The sequence below is a fragment of the Poecilia formosa genome, unplaced genomic scaffold, assembly GCF_000485575.1.
Source record: "Poecilia formosa unplaced genomic scaffold, Poecilia_formosa-5.1.2 Scaffold80, whole genome shotgun sequence".
Classification (NCBI taxonomy): domain Eukaryota; kingdom Metazoa; phylum Chordata; class Actinopteri; order Cyprinodontiformes; family Poeciliidae; genus Poecilia; species Poecilia formosa.
This window is the reverse complement of record NW_006800019.1, coordinates 1,011,495-1,032,290: the sequence shown is the minus strand read 5'-3', so window position 1 is coordinate 1,032,290 and position 20,796 is coordinate 1,011,495. Positions and strand designations below refer to the sequence as shown.

General features: G+C 40.6%; 2 protein-coding genes across 3 annotated transcripts in view; one reads left to right on the top strand and one right to left on the bottom strand.

The window, feature by feature from the left end:
- Positions 1–9,047, bottom strand: part of LOC103141133 (rho guanine nucleotide exchange factor 25-like) — a 60,850-nt gene extending 51,803 nt beyond the window's left edge. Inside the window, exons 1-2 of one of the 2 annotated variants that reach the window (XM_016673632.1) lie at positions 8,527–9,047; positions 6,868–7,006 (exon numbers count right to left, since the gene is read on the bottom strand). In XM_016673632.1, coding sequence (XP_016529118.1) covers positions 6,868–7,006; positions 8,527–8,622 — 235 coding nt within the window. In that variant the 5' untranslated portion in view covers positions 8,623–9,047. The remainder of the gene's footprint in view (positions 1–6,867; positions 7,007–8,526) is intronic. The other variant, XM_007556599.2, reaches the window with a different exon arrangement.
- A 6,584-nt stretch (positions 9,048–15,631) lies between these two features.
- On the top strand, positions 15,632–20,562 carry ankrd33aa (ankyrin repeat domain 33Aa). Its single transcript, XM_007556601.2, has 4 exons — positions 15,632–16,335; positions 16,419–16,548; positions 16,648–16,788; positions 18,159–20,562. The coding sequence occupies exons 1-4, from the start codon at positions 16,078–16,080 to the stop codon at positions 18,980–18,982; spliced, it is 1,353 nt and encodes a 450-aa protein (XP_007556663.1). The 5' UTR covers positions 15,632–16,077; the 3' UTR covers positions 18,983–20,562.
- Positions 20,563–20,796: the final 234 nt, after the last annotated feature.

The following is a 20,796-nucleotide window of genomic DNA, read 5'->3' as shown; positions in this document are numbered from 1 at the left end:
TACGACATAGTGACAGTTTGAAAAATATTTTTAAAACTTTTTTTTTTTTTTATAAAAGTAACATACTGCAACATTAAGTTGACTTATTAGATTAGGTTGGGTCATACGTTCTATAACCCTCTAGTGGTAACAACTTCACAAACATTATTTCTTGCATTTTACACATAATTTCACTAGTTGGATACTAAATGATATCCGCCGACTATTATTGGCAAATTAACCTCAGGAGTTTAAATGACAGCTGTTGAACCAAATTTGTGGTCATCTTCTCTAAGCCCTTTGATGTTTTCAACAACTGCTTCTTATGTGGTGGCTATTTTGACATAATGCTGTTCCCCTTTAAATCTAATGAACCCTTTAATTTATTTAAAGACATAAGCAAGTCGGTCTATTATAGACCTACAATGAATCTTTATTTCCAAATTTAAAAACTGCTGCTAATTAACTTTGTGAGACTGGATATAGAGATCATTAAGTCACAGAAACAGCACTGGTGATAATTACCAATCATCTCCTCCTCCACAGTAGACTTGCATCTATATTTGTCCTGTCAGAGCTTTGTTTGATACTGTCTGTTACAAAATTACATTAAAATATTCAATTAAAGAGGATTTAAAGTGGTATTTTGATGAAAGGGGGGGCAGCATCAGACTGATTTAAGCTTCAAATGTCTCACAGAGTCCAGTTTGTTTTGTAATCCCTGAATCTTCCTTCAGCAGAACGCTAAATGTTTTGGATCATGTTGACTCTACAAATGGTGATTTTGAGAAATACAAGAGATCTACTGCCAACATGTTAATTTTTGCTTTTTGGAGGGGCTTGAAGGCAAAACAACAATATAAATATTTTATTGTTGACAGGTAACCAGTTTGAAGGAATTGTGAACCAAATCAAAGAAAACATGTCACAACTTTTTTGGGGGGGGACAATTTTTAGTATTTGATAACCTGAGGAAGATCACAGTTATTGCCATCTACTGGCACACCCAGGGTATTTCAGCCTTTTTGTTGGAAATTCTCCTGGAAAGGACTTAAAACAACAACAACAAAAATAACAAACAGATTAGACCCCAAGCACAGGCCAACTACCTAAAGAGCTGGATCATTTTATTAATGTGCTTTAAATGGAGGCATTTGTCTTTGGACCTGCGCACCAAAGACAGAAGCGGCAAGGTATTTTTAAAAATAACATCTCCTTTTTGTCATTTAGAAATGAAATTTCTATCAACTCCTTCCATTTAAGTCATTACAAATAAATGAATAAAAAGACAAGACAAGAAATGGCCACACCCGTGATGTAGCTCTCTGTGTTCTGCATCAAAACATTTCGTGACTCTGGTGGCTGTTTCCGTGCTGACACTTTGCACCAATCCGGTATCTCTTCTGCCGTACGGAGCAGAGTCTTTTAATAAATAAACACTAAAATTAGCCCCTGCAGACATGAGCAAAGATGACAGTGTTCTGAGAAATATGGAAAAAATGTTCCTCCTCTAGCTTTCAGGGAGGAGCGGGGGATGTGAGGTGATGCTTGCATTAGCACACATTCATCTTGCTTTTTTTTTTTATCTCTCCTCTGCTCCTTCTTCCTTCTGCATCCTCCTTCCCCCCAGAAACACTCTCTCAAATACATTTTAATGTGATTCATATGTAGGCATGTACAGATGCAGACAACTGAAGGAAAGCTTTAAATATGTATTTGGTGCGAAACTTCTCTTTAACACTTATCTGTGGGGTTAGAAATATAATCCATTCAAAACGTTTTGATAGTTTTCTACCTAAATGCCAAGCAGCTGAGCATGGCTTTATAGGGTGTGTTCTGATAGGAAGTGATTCATGATTTTAGTCCACTCCTGCAACCAAATATTTAAATTTTTTTTTCCTAATCTTCATTTGATGCGACACTCCCGGAATACATTTGAAAAGTTACGCTTAACCTGCAATTATAAAGTTCAGACTTTAAGGCCTGGATACCAGGACACCGATTCTCACTTCAGCAGAGTTTGCAGTTACTTATTTAGTGTGTTCACCAACCCCCTATTGACATTAGCCTCTCCTCACGCCATCAGCCAGCTGAAACCCAGCCAAAATATACTCGCTTACACTTCACTCTCCAAGCTTCTTCTCCATTGCTTTTCCTCTTTAGTTCCTTTCCCTCCCTTTTCCTTTCACCCTCCTCACCCCCATTTCTAAACTGAGCTCCAATTAAGGCAAACTGGCATCCTGAACAAGCTGTTTTTAGGAGGATTTCTCTCTCTCTCTCTCTCTTGTTCTCTCTCTCTCTCTTGTTCTCTCTCTCTCTCTCTCTCTCTCTTGTTCTCTCTCTCTCTCTCTCTTGTTCTCTCTCTCTCTTTCTCTCCCAATGTTTTTTGGCTCTTGTTCCATTATAGAAAAGAAGACGTTAGGGTAAATATCCTGTTCTTATTTGCACTGTGCTGCAGAGAGACGTAGGGATTTTTTATTTTTATTTTATCCATTAGGCCACAGTCACAGTGTAAGCATAAACCACGGAGACAGGCAGGTGTGTCGATGGCGCACTATATGCGTGTGCAGGCAAGTGTGAGAGCGTCTCATCATTAGTGCTTCTCAGAAGCTCCCTCATCAAGCGGTGCTTCTCTGACAGTGTGAGCTCTGCACTACACAGAGGGGGTGTGCAGCCACCGTGTAGACTTGTTTCTTATAACGTAAACAGCTCTCATATGACACTGCTGCATCGAAGCATACACACTGAGAGCTGCTCTTGCAGAAATGTGCTCTCTTTAAAAAAGAAATGACTTGAGCTGTAGTTATAAAAATATTCTTCCTGAAACCCCCTACTTCACCTCTACAAAAGAAACTTATATAAACACATTGAAAATCACAGGACTGGAGCATTTGTTATATATTACAGAAATGCCATCAAATTTTAGTATAACTACAAGGGTTAATATTTGCGCAATTACAATTCACATGAGAGTAAACTTTTTTTTGTTATGTTTTTTTTTTTTTTTTTCTGGGTGTAATGATTACACACCAAACAACTCAAATGAAGTTTCAATATATTTTGGCATCTTTACTACCCCCACAGAGTCAGATTAATACATATAACCTCAAGTACCCCAAACACCGCCGATATTCACCAGCTTGCACAGACACCAGCTATTAATAAGGTTCTGGAATAATGGCTGCATATTCGAGTATTGCTCTTTTAAAAAATGATAGAACTTATTTAATTTGATCGACTTTTTGACGCTGATAAAACCTTTAGTGACAGCCCATCAGTGACCGGTACTGAAAAGGCCCCCAACGTGTGAGCATGCAATGATCTCATGCCTCTTTCTACATCTTACAGGTTATTTTGTGGGAGGAAAAATCTTCGCTGCTTGTCCAGGAGGAGTGAATGCTGCAGGTCAATGACTCAACGCAATCTGCTGGGTTTCTATAAATAGAAACCCAGCATTGTATTGTTTGATAACTGTGATCAGTTGGAATGTGCAATTGATTTTATTTTATTTTCTTGTAAAGTGCCTCAAGATGAGGCGTCAAAAAGTCACATTTTGTTGATCGTTATTGATTTGTAAAAGAAATAAAAAAGGGTAAAACATGCAAAGGGGGTGAATATTTTTGTAGGCACTGTATTTTTCTGGGGAACTGAGTTAGCTTGAGTCCTTCAGTAAGTCACAGAAACCTTACAAGTCATTTTACTACTCAGTTCCATTCGATTCATCCTGATTGATTTATAAAAGCATAAAAAGGGTAAAACATCCAGGGGGTTGAATACTTTTGATAGATTCAAGTTCTAAAAAGGAACACACTGAAGCACGTCGTCATACAAAGCTAACACAAGCATTTGCCACTGAATAGCTTATTTATTTGAAGCAGAAATAAAAAGTATCTTTTCTTTTTTTTTTTTTTTCGGTGAGCTTCGAGTAACTGTAACTGTTTGTACTCTGTTGTTGTGGTCCACTTCCATCCCTCATGGAGAGTCATTTTTAGCCACAGCAGGAGGCGGCTTCTTTTGAAAAAAACAGCAATCTGCTGTACTACTCTCCGTTCTGAAGAACAAAAACATACTTTCAATGATCTGCTGCCCAGCACCTAAAAGGCATTGGATTTCCTACTAGAGTAAAAAAAAAAAAAAAGAAAAAAGAAAAAGAGAGAGAAAAGAAAATATGAAGCAGAATTGATAAAGACTGGGTAAAGTGTTACATAAAAGCAGTTAAAGCTAAGCTTTTTTATTAATATTATTTGAAATCTATGTTAAAAAAAAAAAAAAACTTATCTTTACTAATCACAGTAAAGATAAGTTACTTACTTACTAAACTAATCACAGATACAGCTCTCAAAAATCTATCTTTGCCTGTGAATCAATACATTTAGAAACCTTGTCAATATCGCCGGTTTAAATGGATTTAAATGTATGTAATTAGAGGGTTAATGGCCACAAGGAGCTCCTTAAAAACAAACTGATTAATGTCAAAGAAGCAGGTAATTCAATAGACATAATTAGCGTATTTTGTCCAAGTAATTGTTAATATCAATCAGCTTAATTAAAACAGGAGAAACAGTACTTACATTTGTCATGTTAAGAACTGACTGGAGTCAGATTGTCCTGGTGTAAGCCATAACGTAAAGCATTCATTTTACATGCAGTACACCAGTCATCCCTATCAATATTGTCTCATATTAATTAATCCATTTAATGCCTAATCAAATGCAAAAAATCTTTTAGATTACATACCAAGACTTATGAAGATTACAAACTTTTTTTTTACCCCTTGCTTCTCTGCAAGGCAGGACAGCCCTGCACACACATAATCGAGTCAGTCACCTGAGTGAGGCGAATGCTATCTAATCTCAAGCTCTGGTAACCCGATGTGATGCAGCTTCAGGTTGATCTTTGTCCTTTTAAGGTCACGCACAGACAGGCAGTGTAGTCCCAGAGTCCTCTCTATCTCCTTCTCTCCCTGGAGGACACACGCTCCCAGTCTCCCTCAAAACCTGATATGGACAAATCCCAGGACTTCCTCCACGTCGTCCCTACTCACACTCGCACTCTTTAGAGTAGAAAACCAAACGGTTACATTTGAAACTAGGATGAAGTAAGCTTCAAATTCTGCTCCTGAACGGACAAGTTTGTCTGTTATTCCCAAGCGTGTTGAGAGCGGTAGGTGTCTCCCATCTCTCACGTCTAGTACAAACAGAGTTTTGCTACTGTGTTCTGTTCTTGACAGTAATGTCCCGGTAGTAAAAAAAAGAAGATAGAAAAAAAAAAAAAGACATGACCAGAGGACAGCCAGTAAAACAAATATATGACGTCTGCTGAATGAATGAAAGAAATGCTGCCGGCGTTTAAAAAAGTTAGCGTTTAGCATTGTCTTGCTGCTTAGTTAAAAGAAAAGATGCATGTGGAAGAAGCAGGACTAGATGAGAGAAAGTGTGTTTCAGTGATCTGAAAGTCAGAGGAAAGCAAAGTAGAACAGGATTGGGAATTTGTCAAAACAAGGAAAATTGTCAGAGTTTGCAGATATGACACTGTCTTGTGTTTCCAAGGAGGCAGCAGGCAGGTTGTCTTATTTCTAAGATCTTTCATTTGTTATGTAAACCCCTAAAGCTTATTCACATCTTCTAATAAAGCAGCATATAACTGTGAAGAGCAAGGTAATGGATACAAAGTTTTCAAAACTTTTTACATATTGAAATATTTAAGATACTAAATATGTCTTAAATGCAGAACTCAGACCAATAGTGAGTCGTCTTGTTTTCATTGTCTAGACGTTGAACACGTTTCACCGACTTTCCATTTGGTTTCCCAGAGGAAAACTGGCAATCAGAAAAGCCCAATGCTAAATAAAATAAACAATTTCCATTAACCTTATCATCCCCTTAGCAGGCCCTCAGCAAAACCTATAACAACTTTATTTTATTCTTCTTCAGGACTGGAAACTGTGACCAAAAACAATATTTTGGCTGCATTAATAACCGAGTGAGACCATTACAGATAAGCATCGCTAACAGCTTCCTCTGGCCTCACTCGCACCCTTTTTGTACACCGTATACTGTTCTGCACAACAGTTAGTGGACCAACTCACATCACCCATGCATATATACACACGGACACACACACACACAGCCACACACACACACACACTCCGTCTAACCCAAACCCAGATCCAGCTACAAAGCTCCTTTTGTTCCATTTCACTCCAGGAAAAATCACAACACACGCAAGCCCGCTGCAGCAAAATGAAAAGAAGTTGCACCACCACTGATGGGGCAGAAAGGGGAAGGGAGGCAGCGAAGTGTGTTTTCTTGCCCCATCTGGAAAGAATTGCTTGTGTATGTGTACACACACGAGAACTCTCTCTCCCTCTACCGCTCGCACATGCTTATGGATTGTAAATTATACCTAAGCAATTTACTGCCATCAGCACTACGAGATCAAGAGGGCGGAGCTGAAGAAAAGCGAGCCACTAACTCTCAGGTGTCTCCGATCTGATACTTTCCCCCGAAGTTATTATCATCTTAATGACCTCCATCAGATACGGCACCTGGGATCTGGGTCCGTTTCGACTCTCACATATGGGCAGCATGCAGAAAGTCGGGCTGCTACTTGACGTTGCACAACCACACTGGTAGATCCATGCATGTTTATCACCCTGACTCCCGTTGGAAACACATCAGTGTTGTATGTTTGTTTGCTGTTATGTAAATCATTGTCACTGCCTCCATTTTATTTTTATTTTTTTGGGACGTTGCTGCATCAAAGCTGAATCTCGAAGTTTGTGTTTCGGTACATGGCTTAGCTCTGACTGGTTTGGTGAGGGGGTGATGTTTGAACAGCAACACTGAAGATCTACGGTGACAAAAGTGCAACTGCTTCAGGTCCTACCTGTTCGTTCACTCCCATTTGGGTTTTGCGCGGCCACGGCCTGTCGCTCCCACCCCGGCCCATCCTGGTCCCACTGGCCCTGCACAGGTCCCTTTTCCTCCTCGCTTGATGGGAGGTCCGCCTCGCCTCCCTCAGAGAGCTACACACAGAGATGCCATTGTCAGCATGGGAGCTCTGCTCCCAAGGAGGAAGCAATTGTAAGATTGCACCGGGCGCTTATGGCCACATAACCGCAGAACAATATACCAGTGGCTGATTTTTTTTTTTTTTCCACAATTCCCTGCATCTTTTTCATCCAGCTCTCCATTACACACAGAGCAGGAATGCAATGGAAATGAGGCCCTGCTTTTGCCACAGAGAAAGCAGTTCCACTCTGTATTTAAAGCCCAGCAGCACCAAAGTGCGGCTCAGCGAAGGAGAGCTGAGTTATCTCCGTTTTGCAGACAGGCAAACAGATCAGATTCCCGCTCGTGGTTTTTAGGGCTGTCTGTCAGGAGGGGGAGAAATGATTTATGATGATAAACATTTTTCAAAGAGACCTTCAAAGAGATATGCACTGAATGTTCTGGTGCACTGTGACCCCTGAATGTCTGATTTCTGCTGCCAGATGTGGCTGAATGTACAGGCTTTACATTCAGTCCTGGAGCCTCTCCTCCTTAAAATATAATCTGCATCAAGAAGACGAGGTTTACGCGGATCCTATCGTGTCACCCGACAAATATAAATCTGAACTAATAAAAATCTCTTGTTGGGTTCACCATGGCTCAAACTTAATGCCACTTTTGTTCAGTATCTTGGTCCACTCGCCCCCAATAAAAGCTCAATTTACTAAAATGACGTCTCTCACCATAATACCATTGTACTGACAACTTTATATTCCTGTTTCACATTATTATAGTCTCCTGCAGGCATGGAGTTAGTTGTGATAATAAGAATTAAACATTATTATTTTTGCTTTATTAACGGTTTTACATGAAGATAAATTATTTCATAAATATTTTTATCCATCTTGAGACTTCTTTTCTATAATGCTTACATTTTTTTTTCTTTTTTATGTAATTCCAATTGTTAATGTCACTTTCTTTTCTTGTAGTTCTTTATTTTCTCATAAAACAACTTAAATTACCTTGTGTCTTAACAGTGCCACACACATAACTCTTTGGCAAGGATCCGTATTCATGACTGACATCACAAATATTATAGAGAAACCAATAAGTTCCTATCTCTTATTGGAGTCTTGTGTGAAGGTAAAGATCAGAGAACGTAAAGCTGAAACAGAAAAACTATGCGAGAGTTTGAGAGGGAAATTAACGCGGCGTGACTTTGTTTACGGTCACGTGTTTTGTTCGTCTCCACTCTGCTTCCTCTTCCACAGAAACATCCAAAATTCCTCCCGAGCACTGAACGGGGACAAGGCATCTCCCTACTTGTCTGCCTTGACCATTTTAGGTGGAAATCCAACTTATGGAAAATAAATTAAAATAACCCCCGAGATGAAATGGAGTGAGCCAAAGAAAAGATGCAGTGCCAGTGCTCTCCAAGCCCAGAAAAGCACCTCCATATGTGTGGGCTTCCTTTGTGAATTTTATGCTAACTACACTTTCACGCAAACACGAGCCATAAACACACAAAGTGATCCACAACAGAGCTGTAACTCACCCACTGCTGATTGGGCAATGCCACGGAGGTCAGCACATCAGCCATGGCTCCCAACATCTGGTCGGTGCGTCCCTGATTCTTCTGCAGAGACTTCATCCTTTCCCTCTGCTCCCCTAACAACCTTCACTCCTCTCAGGCTGTGCCACAGTGTGGAGCCGAGCCCACCTCGTCCCACACTGGAGCCCAAAGCATAAGAACAGCTTATCCAGGAAGAGGAGGGGGCGCTTACGTTTGTCCGGACCTGGGAGTGCGCACTTCCACAGAAGCCTTTAGAAGTTGTCCCTTTCTCATTCCAGAGAGGTGAGTCTGGTTCTGCCTTGAGTCCGGTGAGCGTCTGCCTCGTCCTGTCAGTGGGAGCCTTTGCCAGTGAGACCAGTAGATTTCAAAGGGCCTCCGTGTGCGAATGCAGAGTCCTCTTTGTCAGTTCTCTTTAAGAGGACACTTTTCTTTATTGAGTAATTACGTCTGGGAAACTGCCCCTTATTTTTGTCTTCACTGAAGTCGGAAAATGAGAATGGTGACTTTTCACGTCTCCCTCCCTGAAATCCTTCTTGCTTATCCTCCATTGGTCAAGGAAGATCACCTCCCTCCCAAAAACCTCACCTCCTGCCATCATTCTCCCTCTCCTCTCATCCCCCCTCCCCCCTTGTCTTTGCTACCTGAACTTTGCCCTCCCTCACAGTAAATCAATCTTCTTCTTTTTTCTTTTTATCTCTCTGTTCTGGGCTTCATTTTAACCGCGTCACAGTGAGGTGCACCGTCAACAAATCTGCCCAGGTCTCGTGCAGCAACACGTTGACTGTGTGAACTCTGCAGCGATAAGGACAACCCCAAATAAGGCCTGAGGGAATGGCACGCACATGAAACTAGCCGAACTGAATGTAACCAACTACACCCGCATCTTACTCGGCTTTGTTTACGTCAAAGCAGCTCATGATTCTGGCATGATTCAAGACCGAAGAGGACGGCGGCAGTTCCCTGCCAGGGAATTAAAAAGTTATGATTTCTGTCGAGGAATAAATTATTTGCCACATTTAAATGGCACAGATCACACACATGGCACACTGGTGCATATGATTAGAGCTTTATTACTCGGCATTTCGAAGGCGGTTTGGCCTGTTGAAGCCTCCAGACGTTGAAGAGAAAGTGAACGCCATGCTAAGAATAAAAGAGTTATGTAAAAGCTTCAAGAAAAAAGGTTTCAGCAGCTTTTGGGGCAAGAAAAGGATTTAAAAAGGTCTCACAACAATTTTTCATTATGATCTTTTTTTTGTTGTTGTTGAATAGTCACTAATAAAACTTATGTTTTGTTTTTTTATTGTGTTAGTTGGATTTTTCATGACAAAACCAATACAGACGCACCACCATTCTCTGCAAAACGGTTCCCCTATTTCTGTTAATTGTCATTTATAAATTGTATTTCCTTTTATCAAATGGCTGGTAAAACTGAACTGCTGGGATTTATCTCTGTGCTTTAGTCACAGGTTTATAAACAATATAAAATAATAATCTGTTTTTTATGGGGGAGAAGGGAACTGAAATCAAACCAAATTCTCTGCAGCGAAAGATCCTACATTGACAACAGGGTGAGAAATTAGAGAAACACAATGTGCACACGTTTAATGCAACATCAACAATGGTTTTACATTAAACGATAAACATAAGCACACAGAACTCATGATATCACTTTCTTCAATAACATGATGCTGAAAACCAAAGAAAAAATTCTGAGTACTTAGCTTATTTCTGAATTTTCTGTGGACACGGAGAAGATGCAGAAAATAATCCTGGCACCCGGCAGACTGTTTCATAATAACATGTTTTAAATTTAGGGGTAAGAAACGAGCAGTTTCAACTTCTTAGACATATGTGTTTGCAGCAAAATTAGGCATTCTCAGTTTCAACCTTTAAAATGTCTTAGATCATTTTCAGCGTTTAGCAAATTATTTTACCAGACGTCCTGTGGCAATAACATAAACCCATTTCTCTAAAACATCTTCTCAATGTATTTTTATCTTGCCAGTGAAAGTCTTCAGTATCATGCGAGTCTGGACAGGAAGTCAAGTACTCCCCGGATTGGCTGCTGTGTCAGTCAAAGACAATCAGGTACACACACACCAACAAACGCACACACCCACAGATAGTAGGTCTGTCTGTCTTCACAAGGACTTTGCATTAGTCCAGGAAAAAACAGCCACTTTGCTTTTTACAGAGGGTCAGTGTTGTATTGTATTAACTTTGTATTGACTTCATTCATTTTTCATTCAGTTCAGTAACCTGACCTTTACCCTAAGCCATTCCTAGTACTTGCTTAACCCCAGACCTAAACCTAATTCACACCTCAGTCCTAAACCTACCCCGTAATCCCAAAACTCCCTTTCAATGTGTCCATCACGTTTGAAATAAACCCAAACTGACAGACAGGACACGTTAATTTAAAAAAAGAGAGATATCTTGTTGAGTTCAGCTAGCAATATGAAATATGCTCTCTACAATAATAAATATAGAAACTTTGATGTTGAAAAGTATCTTTGTGCTTGAGTTTGAAAGACTCATTTTAGTCTTGACTGGTTTAACTCAGATCAGTAATTTGAAATCTGATTTTCCTGCAGTAAATACTGAGACATTTATTTTGAGGGGTATATTTAGACCAAAATAAAGCTTCTTTTTTTTTCATATGAAATCTCCTTTTGCAGTGTTATGCTCTTGGTATATTATCAAACTTACTACAAATTTTCCAGACAGCCTGAACAAAGCACAAGCCAGCAGCATCAATTTCTCCTTATTAAACCCTCCCACACATCAGGTCAGACCTCCTTGTCCTACATGAGCGACTTCATCTCCGCTTCCTTCCTGCTTCCTCTCATTCACCTGATTCCTTTTGGATGCTTTCAGAAAGCACAGCATGAAGAGGATCTGTCGTCAGTCACACAGATGGAAATAATATAGCCCCAAGAGTCTGAGCGATTCACTGCTAAGACCGGCCCCAGAGAGACTGCCAACAGTCTAATATTAGCTGAGCACATGTCTGTCCATACAATCAGTCACTAAGCTGGCTAAACTTAGTTCACTTTGTCTCAAGCCTCTTTTTTAAAGTTTGCTCCGCATCTGACTTCTGCTGGGCGTCTGGGGAGAAGAAAGGCAGCCTTTTAAAGTGATGAGTGAAAGTCTCTGAGAAGAATTTAAAGGACAAAGAAAACAAAGCTCAAGACCCTAAAAAGGAAATCTGATGACTTTCATTAGGTGTGCCCCAGAATAAAATGGCCTCTAACAGATACAAATGTTCTGTGATTATTTTCTAAGTTTTCTAAGTTACACAGCTAAAGCTTTTGTGCTCTGGGATCAACAAACAATGCTGCCCTCATCTGGTTGGTCAGCTTGCCTGTTCTGGCACGTCTAAAAGGTTCTCCATGGAGGAAAAACATCCCAAACTCCCCACCCTGCTGTGCCAAACAGACTCCCCTGATATTTCCTGTCAATTTTATTTCTGTTTTGGTCCCTCAGGCTGTAATCTTTGCCCCCAATAGACGTCCCTGCTTTTCACTCTTCCTGAGTTTCATATCAGCAAGGACCCAGCTGAGGCTCTTGTGTCTAAACATAGATCATCATTTTTGAGTAATGGATCAGGTTGGTATGATATTGTGGAAACAATCCCTCAGTTTGCAACCAATTGATAGTGTTCTGGGTAAAAATATAAATAAATAAAATTGTATGCAGCTTTCCAAGCTTAGAGAACTTAGTTTGTGTCACCACTGGATGGCTGTGATCAAAAATACTCAACAACTACTATATGAGGCGACGTGCTATTTTTTTTTTTAGCAAGATGCATTGCAAAGATGAATTTATATTTCTGAAAATTCAGCAAACAAACAAGGGATCTGAAATATTTTGACAAGTCAACATATGTCAATGGATGCTTGTCCACTAAAGTATCACATGCTAAAGATCTGCATTAGCATTTAGATCTGATGACTGCAGGCCACTGAAGTGCATTGAACCCAAGAAACTTGTTTGGGATGATTTGAGATTTGCTCTATTATGCTGGAAATGTACATGAGAACATGGATACTTTGTGGTCATGAAGGGATGTACATGGTCAGGATAGCAGTGAGGTAAGACACACTAACACTCCACCCCCACCATGTGAACCGTCAATACATCGCAGGATGGAGCCATGCTTTCATGTTTGCATCAACTTCTGACTCCATCTGAAATCAAAACTCGTCAAACCATCCGCTGTCTGTCCCTGCTTTATCCTTGTAGGGTTGTCACGGAGTGACACTAACGCTTATCTCCAGCAGTCAATTGGGTGACTCAAACCAGGTGATGTATTTCTAAATTGTTGCTGCCTAATATTTAGAGGCCCACCTTCAAATGTAGCTTCAGTTTCCTTTTCTAATCCATGCAGCCATTGTCGTCTTTTAAAGCTGCAGCTCATCTACATCGAGGTTAAATACAGTGTTCTAGCTATGAGCTGATGTTGCTTTTCGATCATCTTTCGACCTTTTTCTTTTTCCCTGACAAGCAACTGAAAAGGTGCACTTAATAAATTGGCCCGTGAGCGTATTTTGTAAAAAACCGGGCTCATGCACAAGCATTGCATTCTCTCGTTTGACCAGGAGGGGGCAGTCACATTCCCTCAAACAGAGTATTGGGTAACAGACTATAACATACACAAGCAGTCTAGTTTGGCCTTGTTCCTTTTCAATATAAGGCTTAATCTTTCTACATGACCTTTGGGACAAAGAGTGATTGATGCTATGAATAAACTTGTTACTGCAACATTCAGTCCACATAACACTAATCCTTTTAAAAGCACAAAAGGAAAGATTAAGTTAAATAATTGTTTTAAAATGTATAAATATCACAGAAAGCTGCGAAGGTTTCCCTTCATGTAAGGATCTGGACTCTGCAGTGTGCACACAGACTGCATCATCCCTGATGTGGGAGCATTTACCACTGACGCCCTCTGGCTGACTAACTTTTTGTTGCCCCATCAAATTGATTTTTATCAGAATTTTTTTTTTCTCCTAGTTCACTGAATAAACCTGTATTTTCTATTCGGCAGTTGTTTAATTTTTTTTTTTTTTTTTTTTTTACAGACTCATAGCCTTAATGATTCAGTCAGAACACTTTTTTTTTTTTTGGACAACAAGCAAGGTTTTCTGTCACACAACAGACGGGCAGCTCAGAGCTGTGGACGGGCAGAGTGTGTGAGAGAGTCAAGAAGATGAGAGAAAGAGCAGAATAACTCAACAAACTGATAGCAGGGGGAGCAAGGTTGGCTTCTGTCTGTTTCTTTCTCTTAATCCGCAAATCTTCTGTAATCAGGATGAGAGGGAGAGAGCACGTTGCCTGACTTAGGACAGCGGAGTCTATGTTGGGACCGGGCTGATGAGGCAACCTAAGTGGCCGGCAGGAGAAATGGAGGGAGGGAGGAGGCAGAAGTTGTGTTCTGGTTGGGGAACGTAACCTTAACCAGTCACTGCTGTGCACAAACCACAAGAGTGGACAGAAGATGGTTTAACACCCAAGGGAAAAAAAGATAAAAAATCTACAACAAAAGAAGAAAAAGAAGAAGAAGAGGAGGAAGAAGAAGAAGAAGAAGACTGAACCATGGCTGGAATCCTTTGGGTGAGATCTTAATTTTTTATTGTCTTATAAAGTTTTAATTCTTGTTTGGTTTATGCAGTATTTTGCATTTTGAAAGCGACTGAGGAATCTCCTGTTTATTAAGATGCAGAGGCACAAGTTTGGTCCGATTGTGTTGTTCTGCAGGAAGTCGAGTCAGAGTTGAAGTACATCAATAATTTTCATGAACTTACGCTCGTGAAAACTGGATGCTGAGAAGCTCTACTTAGGCCGAGTCATGGTCTTTATAAGCCAGCAGTTGAAATGCAAGTTTATTCATGGATGAACCATTGACTTATGGGGACTTTACTTGTCTTGTCTTTTCTTCAGAATACTCCAAATTGGAATTGATCACACATACAAACAAAAGCAAGACTCACAATGCCTTGTTCTGCAGAGCTGTGTGATTCTGTTAAGAGACAATGACACATGCTGTTACTAAACTGGCCTCCCATTGCTTCCAGCTCCATATGGCCTTTCTCATCCCAGTCCCCTCATCCCACTCTGCCTTCATTCACATTGGTTTCACGGGCAAAATGTCCTCTGGCCTACATTATTCTTTCCATTCATGCTTCAGTTAATGTCTAAGAACAGAAACCAAGTGATTTGTTTGTCCTTGCTGTATAGAAAATAATCAGATGTGCATTTCATGCTATGTTCGGCGTAAATCAGAGACTTACAGATCAGCCGCTGTGACAGGAGGGCTAAGGTGAGGTAAAGCTCCTCATCCTCTTTAGCCATCATATCTTCAGGTCAACAGATCTATTTAACATAGTAGGTGTGAGTCTTACGGTGTGAGATGTCTATTCTTAGTACGGCACATCAACATCAAACACCAGGCAAGAGGAAGAAGAATGATTACTATTATTTGACGACATCAGCGACACTTGAGATGTGCAGAAATTGTTTTCCTTCATGTAAGAACTCATATTTTTAATCTTTACTGCCATCTATCATTTCTTAGCATTTTATTGGTTATAATTATGTAGTAGGACAATTTTATTTACACTCCAGAACTTCCTTGTCATATCTATTGGTGCATTTCCACTCGAGGAGCGCACATTTTTTTTTCTGCAAACCAAAAGCAGATAGACGTCTGTCCTGAAAGCAACTTTTCTAGGGAAACATGACTTTTAGCATTTCTTACTAGTTGAATTTCCACAGCATTTCGCTTCTGTTTTGTCCTAGTTTATTCTGATCTGCTGGTCATGCTTTTCTGATCAACTATGCGATTTTTGTATTTTTGCTTCCAAAAATACAATTTTAACCCAGCCACCCATGCTCCCCCCCCTCATTTCCTACATTGACAGGGAATGAGAAGGAAGCATATGCTGCATGAAGTCCTACATTTGTCAATATCTAGTCTGAAAAACAGTTTGAAAAACAGTTAGAAAAACTGCGAAAATGAGTCAAACAGAGGGCATGGAAACAAGTTCCCTTTAGAGGGACTTTTTTTATTATTATTATTATTTAAGACTTTTCAAATATCTTTGTCTTTTCTCCTGGGTTGGGAATTCAGTACAAAAAGCTACGGCAGCTCCAATTGATCCTTTTTTACGTTTCTCTGTGGCATTATCTAAACTCAAAAATGAAAAAAGATGTGACCAAAACAAAAAAAAAACATATTAAAACAACAAGATATAGTCATGCACTTCCTTTTGGGAGTCAAGCTGTTTGATAAAAACGTCTTACATCGGTGTTGTAATTGTACATGCCATACAACAGTTGTGTATTTAGTTTTTGCAAAGAAAATTTGCTCTTATGGGCATGAAGTCATACTGTAGCTACCTCATGTCTTTCTTGTAGCATGTGGTTGTGGTGAGAAAAAAAAAATCCAGCTTATGTAGAATTTTCTTTAAGGTATGGCTGATGTGCAGCGGGCCTGATCTCAAGGCGTAATCCCCGACTGAAGGGGCCAAGATGGCAGCTGCAGCCGACGACCCACACCTGGGTCCGGGCCCATCGAGTGACGAAGAGATCCTCCTGGACGACTCCGACTCAGGCAGCATACTCTCTGACGACTCGGTGCTTCCCGACTACGACCGAGATACGGTCTACAGGGAGCCGCCGAAAACGCTGTACGAGGCCTGCGCCAGGAACGACCCCTTATCCCTGAGCAGCATCCTGGAGAGAGGGGTCACCAAGGAGGAGGCCATGGAGCTGGACATCAATGGCAGGGTGAGTAAGCAAGCAAGCAAGCGACAAAGAAATTATGTATTACTTTAGCGTACAATTTTTGATTTATGTTTTCTCTGCACCAGAATGGACTGATGCTGGCTGTGTCCAAGGGTTTTGTAGACATTGTCACCCTCCTGCACAAATGTCCATTCATAGACATCAACCACCAAGACAATGATGGCAACACTGCTCTCATGATAGCTGCACAGGCCGGTACGTGTGAAAATCCCAGCCACACACGATTAACCCGAGGCGGCTTCGATCCTGTTGAGAATACAAACGAAATCATCCTTTTTTTGTCTCTCACCTCAGGATTCATCACCATCCTCAACTATATCCTGAACTACTATCCTGGTGTGGAGACTGAGCTCAGGGACCCCCGTGGCTTCACGGCCCTCATCAAGGCAGGCCTGCAGGGGCGAGAGGACTGTGTGACCGCCCTGCTGATGCACGGTGAGTTTAGCAATGCGTTACCTGATTTAGACTCTAACGACGAGTGCGGCCCAAAAAGGACGAGCCGAGAGCACACGGAAAGACAAAATTAACTTTAAATTGATTGTACAAAAACAAAACAAAAAATAAATGATAGTAGGAGGCTTAAAATGTTCACTGTGCGATAAAAGACGGCTAAGATTAAAATGCTGTGTTTCATGGGATACACAGGTCAAACCAGTTTACCTGATCTGGGAACTAATCTGCACCCTCTGCAGGCTGCAGGGATTAGATTAGTCTGACCTGTACGGACACATTTAGAGTAGGACAATAATACATTTCCATTCGCATTCCATTTAAGATGACAGTGCCTGAAAAGTTTAGAAAGAAAATATTATTCCACAGAAATGCAAATCAAATCCAAGACCATTTTAATTCCTGATCAGTCACATCACGGATCAGCTCACTTAAAAAAAAAAATAATCCTTTGACTGTTTTCATGTGTAACATTAAGTTAAATTAACTGTATGACAACCATTGAAATCCACTAACCTCAATTAATACATATCATTGTTCTGGTCTGCAAACAATAACAAAAGTATTCATACCACTTTGACTTTTTCATATTTTTTTTTTCATATTACAACATCTTTATTGGTATTTTATGTGACAGGCCAATTCAACAAAACACAGCAGAAGAGAAATTGTTTTAGTATACTTTTTAACTGAAAATCTGAAAGTTGTGGTGTGTCATTTATTCTGATGCCCATCAGCAAAATCCAGTGCAACAATTTTCTAGCTGTCATGCAACATGATAAATGGAGCAGCCCTGGAGGAAACCCTTTAAACATAACGCCAGAGCAATACTGGAATGCTTCTGGATCTACGTTATCATTCACATATGCTCTCAGTTCAGTCCAACTGAACTTGAACCGTTTGAGAGTAAAAAAAAAGATGACAAGTCAGACGACGGGTAAATCTGGTAGAGAAATAATCCATGACTTGCATCAGTGATCAAACCAAAGTGCTGCTCTGCAAAGTACTGACTCGAGGAAGACTGAATGCAAATGGACACTGCATCTTTTGAAGTTTTAAAAAAGTAAAACTACTACTTTATCCATTTTGAGATGTAAACTGAGAAATTACGACAAAGCTTAAGAGGCTGTGACTCATTTTTCAACCCGTTGTATACAAACTTCCCCCACACAGTGAAATGACCTGATTTGTTCCAAGTGAAGTTATGCCACACAGCATTTTGCACGACTAAAACAACCACATGGTGGTGTTGTTATACTGATGAAAGCTGTTTAGTTTCAGTACATCCTGTAGACCCGTTTTCATGTTGCTGTTTTAACAGCTTTCCGTTGTTTTCCATCCTTTTTGTTGCACAGGTGCAGACATGCATGCTGTGGACCTGGTCCAAGGCAGAGGGCTTAAGGACTGGATCCTTCGGACAGGACGGTTTGAGACACTGAACAGGATACGGCGCCTGCAGGCTCACCCTGTTGCCGGGCAGTTCTGTGAAAGCTACAAGCCCGAGTGGCCTGAACTGAAACAGCTGGTGGAAAAGGCCACTGCCCCAAAGTCAACCAGTCAGAAGTTGAGACAGCGCTTCAAAGAAAGCCTTTCCTTCAGCTTCCCTCATGACCCCGAAGAGAACGGGGTTATGGATCATATGGTTCGGATAACTACGAGCATTCACAGCCCGCTGGTAGTTACCGGTTCCCGGCCGCTTTGCCCCACTAGTCCCCCTGAGATCGGCAAGAGACGGTACGCCGTACCAGAACTGCTTGAAAAGCACAGCAGCAAGGAGCTGGAGGAGAGCACTGTGTCCCACAGCAACGGATCCATCACCTCAGCGTCTCCAACAGCTTTGTCCGCCACCTCTGTCTCTCTGACATCCTGCTGCCAGGAGGCAGAGCGCAGGGAGAGCGTGCCATCAGGCGGCATGAGAAGTTTCATCCCTCGCAGCATGGCACACAGGAACAGCATATTCCCCTCGGGCTGCATTCCTAAGATCGAAGTGACAAAGTCTGGGGAGCCCACACCAAAAAAGGAGAAAAAGAAGAAGAGGCAGAAGGGCTACCTGGAGCCGCCCATCTGGAAGTACAAGGAGGCCAAGGAGGAGAAAAAGAGAGAGAAGAAAAGACTAGAGCAGGAAAAAGAAGACGAGAAACAATCCAAGGGGTCCAAAAAATCCTCCAGCAAACGCTGAGTCAGCCAGATAAAATTTCACTGTGATATGGCCACGCACAAAATAAATAAAACAGTGAGATAACGGTGACTCTGATTTCTGTAACATGAGAGAAAGTCGGTGCTAAACAACTTTGGGAGCGAGCATCTGACAAATACCATGAATGGATTTGAACTTTGGCTCCAACAGAAACTGTGATCCACTTGAAGGTCAGGATATTTCTAAACAAGTTTTGACATCTTGGACACAAAATTATGTTATTCCTAATGACATTTGGATTTAAACCTCATTAGACTTTCTACATCTCAAGCCTGGTGAATCGGAGACTTTTGCTTTTGCACTGCTGTGTGTGTGCTTGAGCTGCAGTTTTAAAGACGCTTCTTTTTTCTTGGGGATCTTACCAATGTATGCTTGGTGAAAAGCTTTATGGTAACTGAATACAAAATAAAGAGCCAATAGCCTGTACTGTGAATGAGACATCTATGATCAAATGCCTTCTGAAAAATTTCATCAGCATCATCGTTAAATTAAAATAAGTTGTTATATCCAAAGGACCTAAAAGAGACAAAACAAGGTGCCAACAACAGTTGTGTGACTACAGAGGAACAAAAGGAAGATGACGCCTTGCTCTGATGAATCACCTCTTAATTTCCATCATGTGGATGGCTTACGTAAGGAACTTATGTGTGGTGGTTTGGGGAATGTTCTGGTGTTCCCCACCAACCATTCATCCATCCACTTAACAACTGTCACAGACCGTGTACAGAAAAGCACGACAAGATGAGGTGTTGACTTCAAATTGTCCATGGAGCCCGCACCTCACAACGTGTACTGTCTACTAATAACAATGTGGTACCACAACACACCTTCAGGGGTCCATGCCCCAGTGAGCTATATTAGGACCAACACACACATTAAGCTGGCGTTCATATTGTTATTCCTGACTGATGTTTGTTTCCTAATTGCCCACCCGGTTCCCACCTCTCCTGAAAACATGTAGCATCTACCAAATGTCTTTATGGCTTTTTCACGTTTCCGACACGCCAAAACATTTTTGAACCTCATTACATTACAGACATTTACAACTGAAAGTGCTAAGTCAGCACGCTTGGCTTGTGGTGAATGAAGGACTTATGGTACATTTGCAAGTCGTCGGTCTGCAACAAGGTTTTGTGTTTTGTTAGACAAAGTCAACAGAACATTCCTTGCTTCTTGATAAAAGAAGAACCCAAGGAACCTCTGAGAGGAACTGCCTGCACCAAATGTTACTCAGGGTTATTAAATTATGGACTTTTCACAATCGGATTGTTTTTGGAAACTAGGAAAAAAGTGTTAATATTATATTTTTGTATTCAGTTTGCTGACTAAAGTAACACAGTTATTAATGCAAATTAATCCAAAAACATATCCAGTTGTAACAGGTTATATCTATATACGACATCAATCTAATTAGGCAATCTCTTCTTTGATAGAGAGTTTGAAGACTCCTTTAAAAACAAAATACTTTGAGCACTCAGGTTTTTTGTGGCATATTAAAGGTGTGGAATCAATGTCGAGTGTTTGTAATGCAAGCTTGTAATACATTTTCTTGACCTTTGCAACACAGAGTGAGTTATTTTAAGGCATCATGTTTGATGTGGCATAGTCATATTTAATTATTCTTCTCCATAAATCAGTCAGCCTCCTACTCTTTCAAAGAAATTAATCTGAAAGATGATCTATTATTATGTAGGTTTACACAATCAGGTAAGAATAAGGATATTTCAGTAATTTTCTCAGGATTAGGATTTATTTAGCTAAAATCAATGATTTAATAGAGCAAAGAACCAAACAAA